Source organism: Podarcis filfolensis (assembly GCF_964270895.1).
Source record: "Podarcis filfolensis genome assembly, chromosome: 2".
In the NCBI taxonomy this organism is placed as follows: Eukaryota; Metazoa; Chordata; class Lepidosauria; order Squamata; family Lacertidae; genus Podarcis; species Podarcis filfolensis.
In genome coordinates this window covers 82,858,783-82,876,023 of record NC_139605.1, presented here as the reverse complement: position 1 = coordinate 82,876,023, position 17,241 = coordinate 82,858,783, and the positions used below count along the sequence as shown (strand labels likewise).

The 17,241-nt window shown below is 42.9% G+C and overlaps 1 protein-coding gene across 3 annotated transcripts in view; it reads right to left on the bottom strand.

The window, feature by feature from the left end:
• Nucleotides 1–214: 214 nt before the first annotated feature.
• DNAH9 (dynein axonemal heavy chain 9) overlaps nt 215–17,241 on the bottom strand; it is a 188,131-nt gene continuing 171,104 nt past the window's right edge. For all 3 annotated transcript variants that reach the window (XM_083597636.1, XM_083597637.1, XM_083597638.1), the window contains 5 exons: nt 16,477–16,668; nt 14,680–14,850; nt 11,000–11,182; nt 9,119–9,508; nt 215–704 (listed from right to left, as the gene is read on the bottom strand). In XM_083597636.1, the coding sequence (XP_083453762.1) occupies nt 477–704; nt 9,119–9,508; nt 11,000–11,182; nt 14,680–14,850; nt 16,477–16,668 (1,164 nt within the window). In that variant the 3' untranslated portion in view covers nt 215–476. The remainder of the gene's footprint in view (nt 705–9,118; nt 9,509–10,999; nt 11,183–14,679; nt 14,851–16,476; nt 16,669–17,241) is intronic.

The following is a 17,241-nucleotide window of genomic DNA, read 5'->3' as shown; positions in this document are numbered from 1 at the left end:
GTGGCAGCTAAGAGAGACCTTCTCACTGATGATGCTCTGTCTGCATGGTTCTCCAAATGGATGCTCAACTGCTGCCTGTGTTGTCTCCCCTTCAGCACTGGGCAAAGACTTTTTATTTAGTTTCCTATTACTTTTTAAAACTTTTAAGGCTAAGCAGATTGGTGGGTTTTTTTGCTGTTTACCGACTGTCCAAAAAAAAATATTCAGCTATCAATTTGTTCTTGCATTTTTATTGTACATAAATCACACAGTAAATTTGATTTGAAGGGCAGATTTAAAAATCGATTAAACTCGAGGTGTGATCTGAGATGACTCACATATACATATGTATGTCAACATATCACTCTTTGAACGATAAGCACTCACGTGTGAACCAGGATTGGGTATTCCTTCATGCTATTAAAAAAACATCCAACTAAGAAACGGTGATTTTTCTGATGGTTGTCTGCTAGGAGAAGAGTATGTGAATTAAGAGTCTAAATCTGCAGGAGCAGTGCCACCCCTGCTAAAACCCACTTGGATGGTTTCTCTTTAGTCTTCAGGTTAAAAGTCCAGACGTAGGTTGGACCCCGTTGGCGGGTTTTGTACACAGGACATGGGTACATGTTGCGGACATCTTGCTTGTCGACAGGGATGGCTTTAATGAAAATAATCGGCATTGATGGAGTCAGGTCCTTTAGTCGGGCATCAGCAATCAACCCTGTCTGTGAAGGATAGCAAAGGAAAATGTGAGCTTATTTGACCAGCCACACCTTTCTTGTATCATTAATGCTAGGCCAACATTTCTCTGTCTCCAGCCATTCCTATAATCTACTATAACCCATTATCAATGGTTTGCTCCCTAACCTCCCAGAGAAAAGGCTACTGCAGAGAAGACTAGAAGTCCTCTGCTTGGAGCTTAACTGATTAATCCTCCTTGCCACTTGCCCTGCCATGGTCCAAAGGGGCGGGAAGAATGGTCAGGTTATAAAATAAATAGCCATCCTATTACACAGCCCCACTGTGCAGAAAAATGTGGCCATGAAGCCACTGCAAGCAGATTGCCCATTGGCATCCTTTTCCCATGCACCTTGTTGGGAAGGAGGAAACAGGACTGAAGATGTTGTGCTGCCACTGCTCTCTAGGGTGGGGAAGGAGAAGGTAAGCTCCACTCAAGGAGGTGTCAGTCAACAAGCCGATCTTGCCTCCTAGGTAGCAGGAGGGACAATCCCAGGGGACTCTCCTTCCTTAGAGAACACAGAAAAGCTACAAGCACTTTGCACACTATCCTTACATCCTCACATTAGTGCTGCATAGTGATGAGAATTTACAATCAAATGCAATCTTCTGATCAGTTTATTCACCTTGAGGAAGACCATTAGCATTCCAACAGGCATATACAAATGGTAAGCAATCCTGATCCTTTTGCAGCACAAACAATATGTACACTTTTATATTAAGGTAATTCTGACAATAGATAGCGCCTGCAGAGCTTAGGATTTCCAAAGGAGCAAGTAAACATTAAATAATCCTTGCAACAGCAACACTTCTGGGAGCTGGTGTTGCAACATTTCAACTTGCAGTTACATTTAGTTTTTAAAAAAATATTTTTGAGCAGGCACTTGTCTGGATGAAAGAAACAAAGGGAAGAATTCCTCCCATGAAATATGCCCCCATCTATTTTTAGATTGACAAAGTTTTCAATCTCTCTTAGAGCATTCCACAGCATTAATTAATGTTTTTATTTGCATGCTTATCTCCCTGTTGATCAAAAGAAGCTTTGACTTGGATACAACCATTTTCACTGCTTAGGGATATAATTTGGTTTACAGATTGGTGGAGATGTACACCTGCACACACACCTTCTCTCTCTCTCTCTGCTGAGATAATCAGCACCAAAATAATTCTTGGGAAAAGCCTTGCACAGCTATGCTTATTCTATTTAAAGCATTTCAATGCTGCCTTTCATCAAAAAAGACTTCCTAAGCGGTCAACAAAAGAGATTATAAAACTGATCATTAAAACTTACACCAAAGCAATAAGGGGAAAAAATCTAAACAGCAATGCAAAGCAGCAAAGAAGAATAGAAAACAATAAAATTATGATAGGACAGGAATGCAATGCATCTTAAGAAATTATATCTCATATATATCCTGTTCCTTCTCCTAGAAGCTTAGGGAAGTATATGAGGAGTTTCCCCCCATTTTATCCTCACAACAACCTTGGAAGGTGGGTTGAGCTGAGAGACTGCGACTGCCCCAGTGCCACCCAGAGAGTTTTAACAATGGGTGAGGATTTGAACTTGAGCCTCCCTAGTCCAAGTCAAATGCTGGCTTGTGAAAACACAGGGGCTCATGACCTTAGAAACATCACCAGCTAGGTTTTTGCCTTTTCTTTCTTTTTTTTATAATAATATTTATTAAAATTTCAGAGGAAATACAAAAATATAAAAAGAAAAAAGAAAAAAAGAAGACAAAAAGAAGACAAAAAGATACAAAATACAGAAAAATAAAAATAAAAATAGTTAAAAACAAATCAGTCATTCCATATCCTATCTTTCATCTGCCTATTTCCCTGACTTCCTCACACCTCCCTTTTTTGTATCCTGATTCAATCATTGTTTCAGCAAATCCTTTCTATATTTTAGCTTATAACCAATTAATTAACTCTATACAACCTACCCATCTTTCACCATATTCTGATGTTCAATTTACCTTACTTTATTTAACCTTATCTTACCATAAAATACCTTAACCTTATCTTACCATAAAATACCGTAAAATATCTTAAAACCTAATCCTTATTTATCCTTATATCATTTCTGCTAAAGCCAGACAATTTCATTCCAACATTCTCCCTAATATTCATTAATTTTACACTAATTCCCAAAATAAAAAATTTTCTTTATAGACTCTTCCAGTTTTCATCCAACGTCCCTTCTTCCTGGTCTCGGGTTGTGTCAGTCCTTATTATCCAATTCCATCTAGTCCATCAACCTGGTAGTCTGATATCCGAGGCTCTTAAGTCTCTTCCATGCCCCTTCTGCAGATCTTTTTCTTCTTGTTTATACTTGCACTTTTCCTTGTCTTTTGTTGGTCTCTTTCTTAGTTTCTTTCCTTTCTCCTTAGGGAGTAGGTCTCCGGGGAATTTCTATCCATACTCATGTCCATCTCCCCACGTCAAACCAGCCCATTCCCCACAGTCCCACTCCCCACAGTCATCAATATAATCCAAAAGATCTTTAACAGCATATTTCAAAATCTCTCCAAAGTTGAGATCCTCCTCAGCTCCAGACTCCCTCAGGCCTAATTCAAGTTCATTCTTCCAAAACAGCGGCTTATACTCCTGCAGGGCCTCGGGTCTCACCATGTGTGTTGCTTGAGGTAGCACCGTAGCTTCCTCCATTATTATCTGCCCTTGCATTTGCCCAGTCGAACCAGTTTCCTGGATTGGTCCCTGTATAATTTCTATGTCAATAGTCCCTATTTGTCCACATTCACTAGTTGCAACAGTCATCAAATCCAACTTCTCATTCATCAAATCCACCTTCTCATGCAACTGCTCCAGCAAAGCACTTGTCTTGCAAAAAGCAAGCACCAGGACTTCTTCCAAACACATTTTTATTCAAGGTCACAGTCTGGTCCCATGATGTTAATCTCGCAGCTGTGAAATCCCCAAGTAAACTGCTGCAACAATTTGACAAGCTCCCTCTAGAGGATACAATTTCTATTTGTGTCCATCTTTTTAAATCATGTCCAACAAAAGAAAGTTACTTTCAGTTTTCAAATATTTTGTTTCTTTAGAATGCAACAGGCAGCATTGGAATCAATTTGTTTCTCTTTTTTCTTGCTATCTGTCAAAATGTTCCATTCACACTCAATGAACGTCTCCGATAATTTCTGTCTCTGGCACCCCGTTCCCAGGTTTGAGACGGTGGAAACTTATTTTCCTTTACTCCCTCTCCAGCAGGCTTGAACAGTTTAATTTCCCCCCCTTTTCTCCTGCTTCCAAGGGGGTTTTAATGGTTATAAATGAAGGAAATTTCGACCTTTGTAAAGCGACTTTCCAGGATATTAGCTTACAAGATTTTTGCTTCAGTCTATTTACAGAAAGCGGAAGGTTGGACTTCCTGTTTTGAACCTTCCCTCTTCGGTGCCAAATTAAAAAATTTCTTGATCCAATTTTCCGTTTCTACTCACGGGTACTTGTTTAGAATCCAATTGTCGACAGGAAAAAGTCAGCGCTCTCCGGCACTGGCAATGCGGCTTCCCTCCGTGAAAATAGCAGTCAGTTCACAGCACCGCGCCGATCACCCTACTTCACTCCGGAGCCCCAAAATGGGGTCCCCCGCGAGTAGGGGAGGCGCTCCTGGTGCTCTGCCGAACCCCACGTTCCCAGGCTTCTTCCACCTGGGATTTCTAGCGGGTCCCCACCTTCGCCGTGGCGGGTAGACCCAGTTTCCACGGAGCCAGTTCCTCCGCTCGGAGGAACTCCGCCATTTCGCCGATGGCGCTAACCCGGAAGTGCCTTTTCTGTGCACTGATCATAAAATATGTGTGGAAAGAAGCCCTCAAAAAAGTAAGTGCAATGTACTTTGAAAGAACCCTGCAGTGACAATGCACATTGGAAGCGGGCACAAGTGTGTGTTTAGGAACAGAACTGCACATTACACACACACCTGTCCTAATATGGCCACACTTGGTAGAGAAAAGCAGCTTTGGGGTGGGATTAGGAATAGGAAATAAGTAAGTGGGAGAGGCAGAGATGTGCATAATCCTTCCCATACTTGTCACTGTTCAGATCATAATTGCAGAAAACCATGTCCAACTCCCCTCTTTGCAAACACCACTTCTGCCTCCTGAGGTGGGATTTTCCCTATAAGAAACAGCCATCTGGATTACATGTATAATATGTAGTTCCACCATATGCTAAGGATGTGGCTTCTGAGAGTGTTGCATTCGCTTGTTGAGCACATCTCTTCCTTTGGTGGGCTGGTGGTGAGGGGGCATCATATAAATGTTATCTTTAGAAGAACTCTGAGGATTAGCTTGACTCAACCTGCCTACTCCCATTCCTGTCTGCTTCTTAAAACCACAGCACACATCACATGCCAGCAAGCCTATGCCTGTGATTGGATGTTTACTCAGCAGTGAGTCAGGCATATCTTAGCTTACAAGAGCACACAATACGTACTTTTGCAAACCCATGTTTGTTGCACACATACATTGAACACAGGCTTTAGGCAGGCAGGTTTCTAGTGTATGTAGCAAGACTGTTTAGGCTCTTCAACCCTTTGACTCAAGTAGCATCCATGTGTATTATTTATGCCTTTGGCAAAGCTGGAAGTGGCCTTAACCACCAGGAAGATCTCTCCCATTAAAATGCCATTGCTACAACCCTCACTGTCCGGTAGGATGGCCATCTACACATTGCTAAAAAAGAGAGAAATGCATCACCAAAAAAGAGATGTGCATATGATAATTTATATGTAGAGTTTTAAATTTAGAAATTATAATAATAATTTAAATAGAAACACTGGGTGGCATTCAACATCTCGCTATTACAAACGTTCTGCCTGTGCAAGCATATCAGTTTGCCAGATGGAACGATTCCTACTCCCTTCCCTCTGCATACTGTTCTATGGGTTCTGCCAACTGCCCCCACCAAAGCAGGGGGCACAGAAGAGGAGCAAAAACCCTGTTGTGCTAATGGGATTCTTTAGGTGAATCCTGCCCACTATTGGGGCAGGGGAATTTGACCAGTGGACCTGTGTGCTTGCTTGGTCTGTGCTTGCTTGTACTAGCTGGTGATAGGCAACTTTAAAAGCACAGCTCTCCCTCCTCTAAACTGGGCTTGGACAGGACAGCCTTTAAAATACAGAATTGTCCTCTGTAAAGTAGTGCACATGGCCACCCTGGTGTCTGGGACTTTCCCTGAATTGCTTCCCTCAGAAATCTTGCTCTCTGAGAAACCAGCAGAACGTAAAGTGAAAAGGGGGAAGAGTCCCAAATGAAGCTGTCAAAGACACACACTGAATCCTTCCCAGCTGTCCCCTTGCATAGCCTGGGAATAAGGCAGGTATGGGGAACCTGCGACTCTCCAGATGTTGTTGGCCTCCGCTCCCAGCATCCCTGGCCATGCTGGGAGGGGCTGATGGGAGCTGCAGTGCAGCAACATCTGGAGGGCCACAGAGTTCCCTACTCCTGGAATGCAACCTTTTCTTCCGTAAGGGGCTAAATTTTCCATACATATAATTTATCTGCCTTTGGCGAAATGAATACTAGCAGGGAATTCAGGACCTTGTAAAACCTGTCTGGTTTTCTTTTGTTAAGTGGGAGGCTGATATAGATTGGTTCATAAACGTAAGCCACCCACATAATAATATGAATGCATACATAAATAAATATAGGAGATTCATCTCTGAACAGGGCAGATGGAGAACGGCTGCCTTTAGCTGCAGCCATCACCTTACAGGGAAATTTCTTTTCTAAATTGGAATAGCTCCCTAAAGCGATTACCCTGAACTTCAGACCTTCATGGTTCTTACCAAAGGATTAATTTCTAGTGAATATGCAGCCCAGAAAGAGTGAATGCGCACAGCAGAGTTAATAATTCTTTACACTGTCACCTGCATTTGTCCCCACAAGAATACGCACATAGCTAACAGAGCTATTGAATGCAGAATCAATGGGTCCATTTCAACACAGAAATGTCCCTATCTGCCTTTCCCAACCTCCTCCCTCCTCCAACCTCTATTTAAAAAGACATGTTCGGGCACAGAGACAGAATATCATTATTACTGCTTAGTGTTTTGCAGCAGAGAAAGGAATAGTTCTAGAAAATGCATTAAGAAATAGCTATTGAAACTCTTATTTGAAATTCCAGTTAAGCCCCCATATCATGCTGCCATAACTGCTGCGCTGATGACCCCAAGTTAGCCATTCTGTGATTGCTGGGTGGGGGGAGGGGGTTGTATAGATATGAGAAAGTGATTTTTGATTTTCTGATCTGCTTGATTACATTTGATTAGAATGTTTCACACATTGCAACACAGGTTTGTTAAGTTTCACTGTTTGCTATGATGAGGTGTTTTTTTACTTTTTTTAAAAATGCAGAAATAAAGAATTCTGAAAAGTACTGTGCTGCTGCTGATACTATGAGTATAAGCAGTATACTATGAGTAACTCGTACAAAATACACCTCAGTATATCCTCTCCAAGTTAGGGTCTCACTTCTGTTGTTTTATTTATTTAGCCTGAGAATCAGCAGTGTATTCAACAGATACCAACTTTAAGCAAACATAACTATGCCTTCTTAGGAAAAGGCTATATGTGTGTATGTGTGTATGTATGTATGTATGTATGTATGTATGTATTGGGGGGGAACCCTCAAAGTTGCTTACAAAGAGAATAAAACAACAACATTATTGATGAAAACAGTTAAGAACAACTACTTAAAGCATTAAAAAAAATAAAATGAGCAATGAACTAAAAACAGATTTAGCGTACAAAAAAAGCAGAGAAATCTGCCAGAAATGGCCACCTCACCAAGAAAAGGATAAACACCACACACACAGCTAACAACAAGCAAGACAGTCTGAAGAAGCCATCCTGAGGGAGACTGGTCTTTGGCCTGACTTCTCCTATTCTACAAAGTCTATCAAGTTTATGGTTACCTCCTGTTCATAGTAGAGCAGAAGAAGCACTAACAAAGGATCCACCTACCAGGTGGGTTCCTCCTGATGTTTTGACCTTTCAATAGAAAAACAGAGGTAGATGACAGCCACAACCAGTGCAAATCACTCCAGGTCTAGTTTACACGCCCACACCCCATATGCTGATGCTTCCTTGAAAGCCCCACAGGTTTCCTGGCCCCTCAGCCTCAGCTCATACCCTGCAAGGGCTCAAGGAGGGTCTGCAAACATACCAGTGATAAGGCTCTGACCTCTGGTGCTTTCAAACAGCTAAGTCTAGGGAATCAAAGAAAGCCATTGATTTGGATGCATAAGTTATGGGACATGAGCCAATAAACCTTTTAGCTCCAAGGCTGACAGCACCAGCTGCTCCTTTTGGCAGGGTCTTTAAAAATAAGACTGTGTATGCTCTGTGCAGAAAAAAAACAAAAAAGGTGGGTGGGAGAGGAATCCCGATTCTGCACAAGTTGTAGCACAAATCATGCACCACAGAAATGCAAATTCTGATATCAGCAAATTGTGCAAAGCACCCCCATTTTTCAGCACGCCATTTTAACTGCCTCCTCCAAATTTAGGTCCCTAGAGCCTTAATACCCAGCTTTCACTGACTTTTGCACAGTTCTGTCTAATCTTACGCTAGCTGTCAAAATCAGAGAACGGTTTCAACATCCATGCCATTTGTTTATTTACACTTATTTACAGTGGTACCTCAGGTTACAGACACTTCAGGTTACAGACTCCACTAACCCAGAAATAGTACCTCGGGTTAAGAACTTTGCTTCAGGATGAGAACAGAAATTGCGTGGCAGCGCAGCAGCAGCGGGAGGCTCCATTAGCTAAAGTGGTACCTCAGGTTAAGAACAGTTTCAGCTTAAGAACGGACCTCCGGAACAAATTAAGTTCTTAACCCAAGGTACCACTGTATTCATTACATTTATAACCCCACCTTTTTTACCTAAGGAGCTCAAGATGGCATGTATGTGGTTCTCCCCCTCCTCTTTTAATCCCCACAACAACTCTGTGAGGTAGGTTCAGCTGAGAGGCAGTGACTGGCCCAAGGTCACCCAGTGAACTTCATGGCCAAGCAAGGATTTCAATCCAGGTCGTCTAGGTCCAAGTCCAGCCCTCTATCCACTACATCACACCCAAAAGGTTCTCCCTCCGCAAACATGAAAATAGGAGAATGAAAATCAAAATCCACCAAAGTTCTGCTCAGCCTGGCAGGCACTAAAGTCCATTCGCAACTACCCACCCATCACATCACTTTTCTCCTTCTCCTCCTCCCACCACTAGAAATATTGACCAGTCCCTACTTCAGATTTCAGGCTTCAATAGAAAACATTCCACACATTTTAATTTAAAGTTATTTTTACATGATATCATACATGATTGTTTAAACGGTCCATTCCCTTAGTGTAGCAACAAAATCCCAATGCTCATATTTACCTGCATATCCCAGCGCGCACCTTCCATAAATAAGCCATGAACATATGCACCTTCCCGTGGGGGGTTGCTGAACTCCTCACGGTTCCTCTTGGTCACATCACACTGCAGGGTCATTTTGTCTAGAGGCCACTCGTTCTTTCTGGCCATGGACTGCATGATAGCCGTCAGGAAAGACTGTGGGTTGAAGAATCCTGCCAACCACACCACAGATGGTAGCAGGAAGTCCCCAGTCCAGGTCTCCAGCTCCTTGATGCGGTTAAGAAGGTCAGCAAACCAGCTGCCTAGACCAGCCATGGAAGGATAAGCCCTCTTGGTCCATGATTCAGGTACTGTGTCTAAGAAGATGGCATTCTGTAAGTTCTCCATATCACTGGTCATGGTTAATTCACCCTTTTAAAAATGTATGAGAGAGGGGGAAAGGCATTAGTCTCATTCAGAAATGCAGCAAATATGTCAAAGCAACATGTTTAGCTGTCCTGATGTCTTGTTTAGAATGGTTTTCAGGAGATCAAAAACTGTCATGTTCAACCTGCAAACGACGTTGGTGGAGACAGGACGACCAGCATTTTTGAAGAGTAAAATCTAGAAATGTATTCATATCTCTCTCTTTTTTCTTTTTAAGGAAAATAAAAATATGTGTTAAACTACTAGAAATGTTTTAACATTATTTCGTCCCTTGCTAATCCTGGTATGTACATATAATTTTAAGGTAAGGGGCAAGAAGCACATAAGAAAGAAGGCAGGCAGGAAGGAAGGAAGGAGAGGGCAGAATGGAAGAGGAACCTGAAGGGAGGGCAGGTGGTAGAGGGTTGGAGACAGGGAACCGTGGCAAAGTGGGACTCTGAAGGCACTTCAGGGTGCTCAGGAGATAATGTATGCTATAAGGTAAAGAGGAGTGCCGGGCAGGAGGGTGGTCAAGAGACAAAGTAGCTAAATGAGGCAAAAGTGGGGAGTGATTTGAAAAACAGGGACAGACGAAACCAAGGTGTGCCCAATTTCCATCTTACTTTGCACACCTACCTAAGAGTCAAAGGGTGTGATAAACAAATGAATGAACAAACAGTGGAGTTGTGAAGCGGCCCCCATGGGCCCCTACTCTCGCGCAAACTACTATTGAAACCCTCCTTGCTATCAAAAGGGTGTGAGATGCAGCATGGCAGATGGCGGCCAGCAGCATTCAAGTTCACAGAGCTGAAGAAAAGAGGGCCAAAGAGACAGCAGGGCTGAAGTATAAGCTACACATCAGCCTACGGAGGAAGCGAAGGGAGACAATAGGGCCCTGTGTGTGAGTTCCTAATATTTATATATTGCTTGGCACATCCACAGGTATCCCAAAATGATTTATAATAATAAAGTACATTAAAATGTATTTAAGTTAACAGAGAGTCACAGGGGAATTCAACTATCATTACAACACTGAGGCCAAAAAACAAGAGAGATTAATTTCACATATTACCCCCTGGAAATCAGCAGCTAAATTACTAGCTGCTAACTTCTTGGAGTTTATATTGTTTCTATTACAATATATACGTTTTATATTCTGAGCTTGTCCATCATTTAGTTCCACTGGCAGTACTTTATCATTTGGTATCTTTTTAACAATAGTGGGTGGTACCCAACTAAGTCATACCTCAGAGCAGACCTACTGAAATTAATGGACTTAAGTACTAACTTACGTATGACCAGCATCTGATATCACCCACTGATGTTACAACATATATGCCTACTTTTTGCGGTTTATGCATCCTTGTATACAAAGTTTCCTTTCAGGATGTAAAATGTAGTTACACAGGACACTCATCCCGGACTGGAGGGCTGCAACATATAACTGGGTCACTTGCCCATTTTCACACTCAACGTTACACAACGAAGAGCCTCTACCTTGAGCCCCAGGTCAAGTTCTCGCAGCGACCTCCTGATTTCACTAGTAAGGAGGTTCATACGCTCACATTCCTGGAATGCAACAACAATGTATGGCGTCCTCTCTTCCACCTTGGCCATCAGCTCAGGAATGTTAAACTCATCAGTTAGCTTCTCCAGGATATCATCCAGCAGCGCCTTCACCTGCATACCAAAAGGAGGGTTACTGAAATTTTATTGCAGAAGGTGGTGGCTGGGGCCCATTGGGACAGGTAAAGTGAAAGGCAGGTGGACCAACAGCGGTTGACCCAGAGCCACTGGCAGCCAGAGCCAACTAATTCTAATTTTGTCTCTTCCTTCCTCCTTGCTGAGTTCTGTAAGGGCAACACTGAGACTAAAGAAGAAGAAGGTGAAAGGCAGTCCTATGCTCTGGACTGATGTAAAGTCATACCTCAGGTTAAATGTGCTTCAGGTTGAGCATTTTCAGGTTACGCTCCGTGGCGACCCGGAAGTAACGGAGCGCGTTACTTTTGGGTTTCGCCGCTCGTGCATGCGCAGATGCTCAAAATGACATCACGCACATGCACAGTAGTGGCAAATCGTGACCCGCACATGCGCAAACATGCAGTTGCAGGTTACGCTCTACTCAGGATGTGAATGGGGTTCCGGAATGAATCCCGTTCACTTCCAGAGGTAGCACTGTAATTAAGAAGGCAGGACAGTGGGGGATGGCTCAGGGCAGGCCGAAGTTGGCGAGGCAGTGTCCCATTCACTCTACTGGACCAGTCTCCACTGCTTGCAGAAGTCAGGGAAGATAATCAACTATTCATTGCTGCCTTGTGAAAGTTAACCTGCACCTGCTGAAGATAAAGCTGAGCCGACATGAACCTGGCTCCTCTAAATCAACCCATCCAAATGGGCTATTACATTCTAAATACCTACAAGCATTCAAAGTGGCTCTTTTTACAGAGATGATTTAGAAATGGCCACATATTATGCAGGAGCTCTCTCCTCTCCTCTCCTTTTCTTTCTTTCTCTCCCCCCCCCCCCTTCTTCCCATTTTCCCGTGTGCCTCATTCTGAGGTTGGGCTGGTTCAGTGAGATGGATGAAGCTATAAAAGTAAAAATCAAACAGTGGAGCATAGTGTATTGCACCGTTTATGAGCAATTTTATTCATGTATTATTGACAAATGCAGGAGATTATTTTAAATGGAATTTTAAGGTGAACTATCTCAGCACATTGTAAACAAGACAAGAAAAGTCTGTCAGCTCCCAAGGTCTCCCTGCAGCTCAGCTCAGCAGCATGGTCACCAGAGTTTGGAACATCATCTCATGAGACGGCGGATATTAATACATTTAAGCCACTAAATCATTTAAAATGTATAGAATGACCTTCGGTCCTTTCTTCAAAGCATTGTATTGTATTCCCTTGTCTTCTCTGTCACCTGCCAATCAATCTGATCTATTGGCCACAAACCAGCAATTCTATCAGAAGCTTGACTCCTGCCAGATTCAAAGGGTGTCCATGTATACCAGAAAGAATAGTAGTTCCCTTTCTGCACCAAAATTAAAAGTAACTTGCTCTGCAGACATTCTCCCTGGTAGATTTCCATCCACAACTGGAGGTGGAGGGTTAAGATTCCTGGGCAGGAAGAGAGGAGAACTTAACATCAGAAAGATCTTGGTCAGCAGGTAAGTTGGCACACTCCAAGGATTCCATTTGCTGTAGGCTGGCAAACAGAATTATCACCAGCATTTAAGCAAAATATGATGTAACAGTTGGGGTTCTTCCTTCAGCCATAAAAGGCAAAATCATTTAGAGGGAAGCCAAAAGAGTTTCTCTAAGCCTGGGAAAATTTCTTAGGAAGGCTGAGCACACCCCTAACTGTTGCCACATTTTACTTAAAATGAATTTCAAATTTGGAGGCTCTTCTGCTGGTGAAACAGCAGAGAAATTCCAAGGGAAGAAAAAGGTAATTGCAACAAGACCACTGGCATTTATTGTGGAGGCTGGGGCTGCACCTCCCCAAGGGTGAAATTGTTTCCATGGGTTCAGGTCTCTCTGCGCCATGACGTTAAGTGTGCATCCAGCCTGCAATAACCCATAAAATCACAGGCACAAAAATGAAGCCTGGATTGCAGGGAATCTGCCAGCCAATTCACATTCCTCCTTTTAATATGTCAGCACACTTGATCTTATTTCACTCGGAGTGAGGCATTCGCTTGAGTAGTTAACCAAAAAGCCCAGACCATGTGTCTGGTTCTGGCCGTGGTCCTAGAAAAAGAAGCCACGTGTACAGGAACTTGAAAGCCAAGAAGATGATCAGCCTTGGCAGCAACAAATGCAAAAATTAATTAACCCAAGATTGGGATTAACCATTTTAATCTTAGCCTCTGAGTGTAAAGAGGAGGAAATAATGGGGCTGATCCTCAACTGTCCATGAATTGCAGCCAGAAAAAAAAGTATTAATAAACCAACTTTTTAATATTGACCTTCCTGTACCTTAGAGGCACGTACTGGAGTTTAATGAAGTAAATGTTTCCCTTAAGAGAACATGAGGAAATAGGTATGTTTGTTTTTATTGTTACTGAGGAAGTCTTCTACAGATTTAAACTATGTAAAGAAGGCATCCGAGTTTCTTGAAAAAACGCCCCAAATCTCCCTTGTTGATCTTAATCTAGGATATTCCAGCTCTTGTATACCCATTATTATTATTATTATTATTATTATTATTATTATTATTATTATTTGCATTTAAATCCCACCTTTTTCTCCATGGAGCTCAAGGTGGAACAGGTGTTTCCCCCCTTCCTCCTCATTTAATCCCCACAACCCTGTAAGGTAGGTTCCCCCCACCCCAATAAATTTTATTAAAGTTTGAAAGAAAATATACAAAGGTTAATATCAAATATCTAAGAAACTAATCTAAATAAAAACTCAAACCAAAAAAGAGGGGGGAGGAAGTGAAAAATGAAAAATGAAAGAAAAAAGGAGGGGAATGAAACTAGTAAAAAAATATGAAAAAAACCTTCTGATTCTTTGTCTGTCCGCTATATATAGAAAAGAACATCTACACCAAAACAACACCCAACAATTCCACTTTCTATAAACCAATATTTTCTTCAGCCCTCAAACCCAGATATCATAAATTCGCTCTCTTTTTCACACAAAAACCCTGTGAGACTGAAGGTTAGGCTGAAAGGCAGTGACTGGCCCAAGATCACCTTGTGAGCTTCATGACCAAGTGGGGATTTGAATCCATATCACCCAAAGAGAGTTCTGCAATCTGTATGGCAGCTGCCTGTTTTTTCCAAGACATCCTCCTGGGTTGCACACTGCGACTACAAACTAGAAAGGGGAGGCGCCACTGTCTGGATGGTCTCCCTCTTTAATCTCTAGGAGGAAGTCAAATCTAGGCATGTAATGGATTATACTGGCCCCTCTATATGAGAACCATGGTGTATTTCCACCATTATTAATTCTGAATGACAGCAGAGGTCATAAGCCATTTATTTCTACAATGCCCACAACACTGTGGATATTGTACTGGAACTGTACAGTTCCAGGACCTCCCTTGGAATCAATAATGGCAGTTCCTACTGCCTAGTGAAAGCAAACTGGGCTGTATGAACTGCCCATAAACTGAACAGGATTCTGGCTGAAACTAAATCAAGCACTGTCTATCTGCTGTTGACTCACCTTCTCTTCCCGGGTGGCCCCTGAACCTTCTCCAAGGCTGGTGTCCCGGGGCTGCAGCTCCAAAACAGTGCGGAAGAGCTTTTCTGAGGTTTGGGTCAAGAATCCAATTTCTGCATTGGGGTGGAGGCCATAAAGGTACGGAGACTCAGCAGGCAACGTACTGTCTATGTACTGGGCAGCAAAATCACATCAGGATTATCAGCAGGGTTTCAGGCATCTCACACAATACTACTAACAGGACACATGCCTCTGATTCATTTGTAGTGCTAGTGAGCCATTAGGAAGCCAACATTAGAGCTGCAGGTATGCTGCATTAAAAATCAGACCAGCCTCAGCCCAACCAAGTTTTGCAGCTATTATACCCAAACCTTGCTACAAATTTCCAATAAGAAGCCAATTCTAAACTTGGTTTGGTGTGCCCTTTGGGTGCAACAGTTTTAGCTTGTAGCTAGGAAATGGATGGGACGCAGGTGGCGCTGTGGGTTAAACCACAGAGCCTAGGACTTGCCGATCAAAAGGTTGGCGGTTCGAATCCCCGCAACGGGGTGAGCTCCCATTGTTCGGTCCCTGCTCCTGCCAACCTAGCAGTTCGAAAGCACATCAAAGTGTAAGTAGATAAATAGGTACCGCTCCAGCGGGAAGGTAAACGGCGTTTACGTGCGCTGCTCTGATTCGCCAGAAGCGGCTTAGTCATGCTGGCCACATGACCCGGAAGCTGTACACCGGCTCCCTCGGCCAATAAAGCGAGATGAGTGCCGCAACCCCAGAGTCGGTCACGACTGGACCTAATGGTCAGGGGTCCCTTTACCTTTACCTTTAGGAAATGGATAATGAACAGTGGCACTGTTAGCCCTGAACTTTGGGGCAGAAAACAAGAGCCTCAAAATGCACCTGTCACTGCAACGACTTTTACTTCCTTTTGAAAAAAAAAAAACTTTTTACACAGGGGTGTATTTGAGTGCGCTAGAGAGCAAACCGACCTCTTCATACCCCCTCTTAAGTGATGGGTGGAAAAGAACTGACTAGGCATTAGGTGTCATAGCTGGAATGGGTTGCTTTTTTCTTTCATTCATTTTGAGGGGGGAAAGGAAGAAAAAGGTATCTCTTTCTTCCATTCCAGGTTGGTTGCAGAAGAGTAGGTGGGGAAATGAGCAACCAGGGCAGCACATGGAGAAGAGAAAGCAGGGTGGCAGAGCAGTCAGAGGAACTCTTAGTGCACATCTTGCCCTGGGCTACCTCAAGCTAGGGAGCACCACTGTCAACAAGTGCTCACAAGTTCACTTATTTTCTTCTAAAATAAAACAAGACTTGCTCTTCATATCCTTTTGCTAGCACTTCCCCCTCCCTGCCCGGCAGAAGATTAAACAGCTGTTGAAGATCCAGAGGTTTTCTCATAAAACCTTAAGATAAAAAGTGTCCCTGAGCATACTGAAGGAAGCAATATATAAACAAAAGTATTAATAATATAATGAACAGCACTTGTTCCTACTGAAATAAGTTCCACTAAGTTTGGCAGGACTGATTCCCAAGTAAGTGTGTACAGGGTTAGGATTTCAGCCTCAGAAATGCTTTCGAGCAAACAGGTGCAGCTTTCCATCAGGTCTGCTGTGGTCGGCAAAAGAATAATTTCTATTAATGCATGAACTGAAAGAGTGCAAGGTGCACTGTCACCTTTATCATTAGAGTGGGCTCCTTGGGGGAGATTGTGAACAACCGGCTGAAAAAGAACCACCCACCAGAAATAAATAAATAAATAAATAAATAAATAAATAAGGAAGGTGTGTTCAGCTGGGATACCTGGTGATAGCTGTTGTAATCCATGTTCCCTGGGAGGGGAAATCCTGGGGCCAGCAAGAATTCTCCCTCCAACATTTCAGGCTTGATGAACTCTTCCAAGTAGGTCTTACAGAGACGTCTGTCCCAGTCATCTGTGATGTGTCCTCCATACATGATCTCTCCAAAGAGGTATCGCAAATCGTCATAGGGAACCTAAACAACAGTAGGCACCGGATCAGACCAAAGGCCTACCTAGTCCTGTTTTCCACAGGAAGGCAACTGCTGTTGTTCCCCAGCACCTGGTAATTAAAAGCACCATCCCAGAGGCAGCATGCAACCATTGTGACTAATCACAGGCTACAGGTTTCAGGAGGTGCTGCTTCCTAGGAGCACAGGCACCATGCACCCTTTTAAACCTTAAGTCTCAGGAAATACTTTCATGTCACTAGTTACATTTTTTCTAACAAATTTAATGTAACACAGCAGTTAAAACCGCTCCATGCTGTACACAAGAGAGTCGCTCAGAGAAGCCCAGACTGCAGAACAGACTGTGTGTATATGTGTATATGTATGGTGAGGGGAAGGGAAAAAGGGTGGGAGGACTGCTACTTAAAACAAGGATTTTCCCAGTTCCCTAGACTGAACACATTTATCTTGGCAGCCAAACACTTCCAAATATTTTCTCAGAAATGCCATGGTGGAGACACACACAGGCCAGAAACAAAAGTTCATTGGAATGGGGATTGTAAGATGAAAGATGTGCCCTTTGCTTGGAGCTACAGTAGC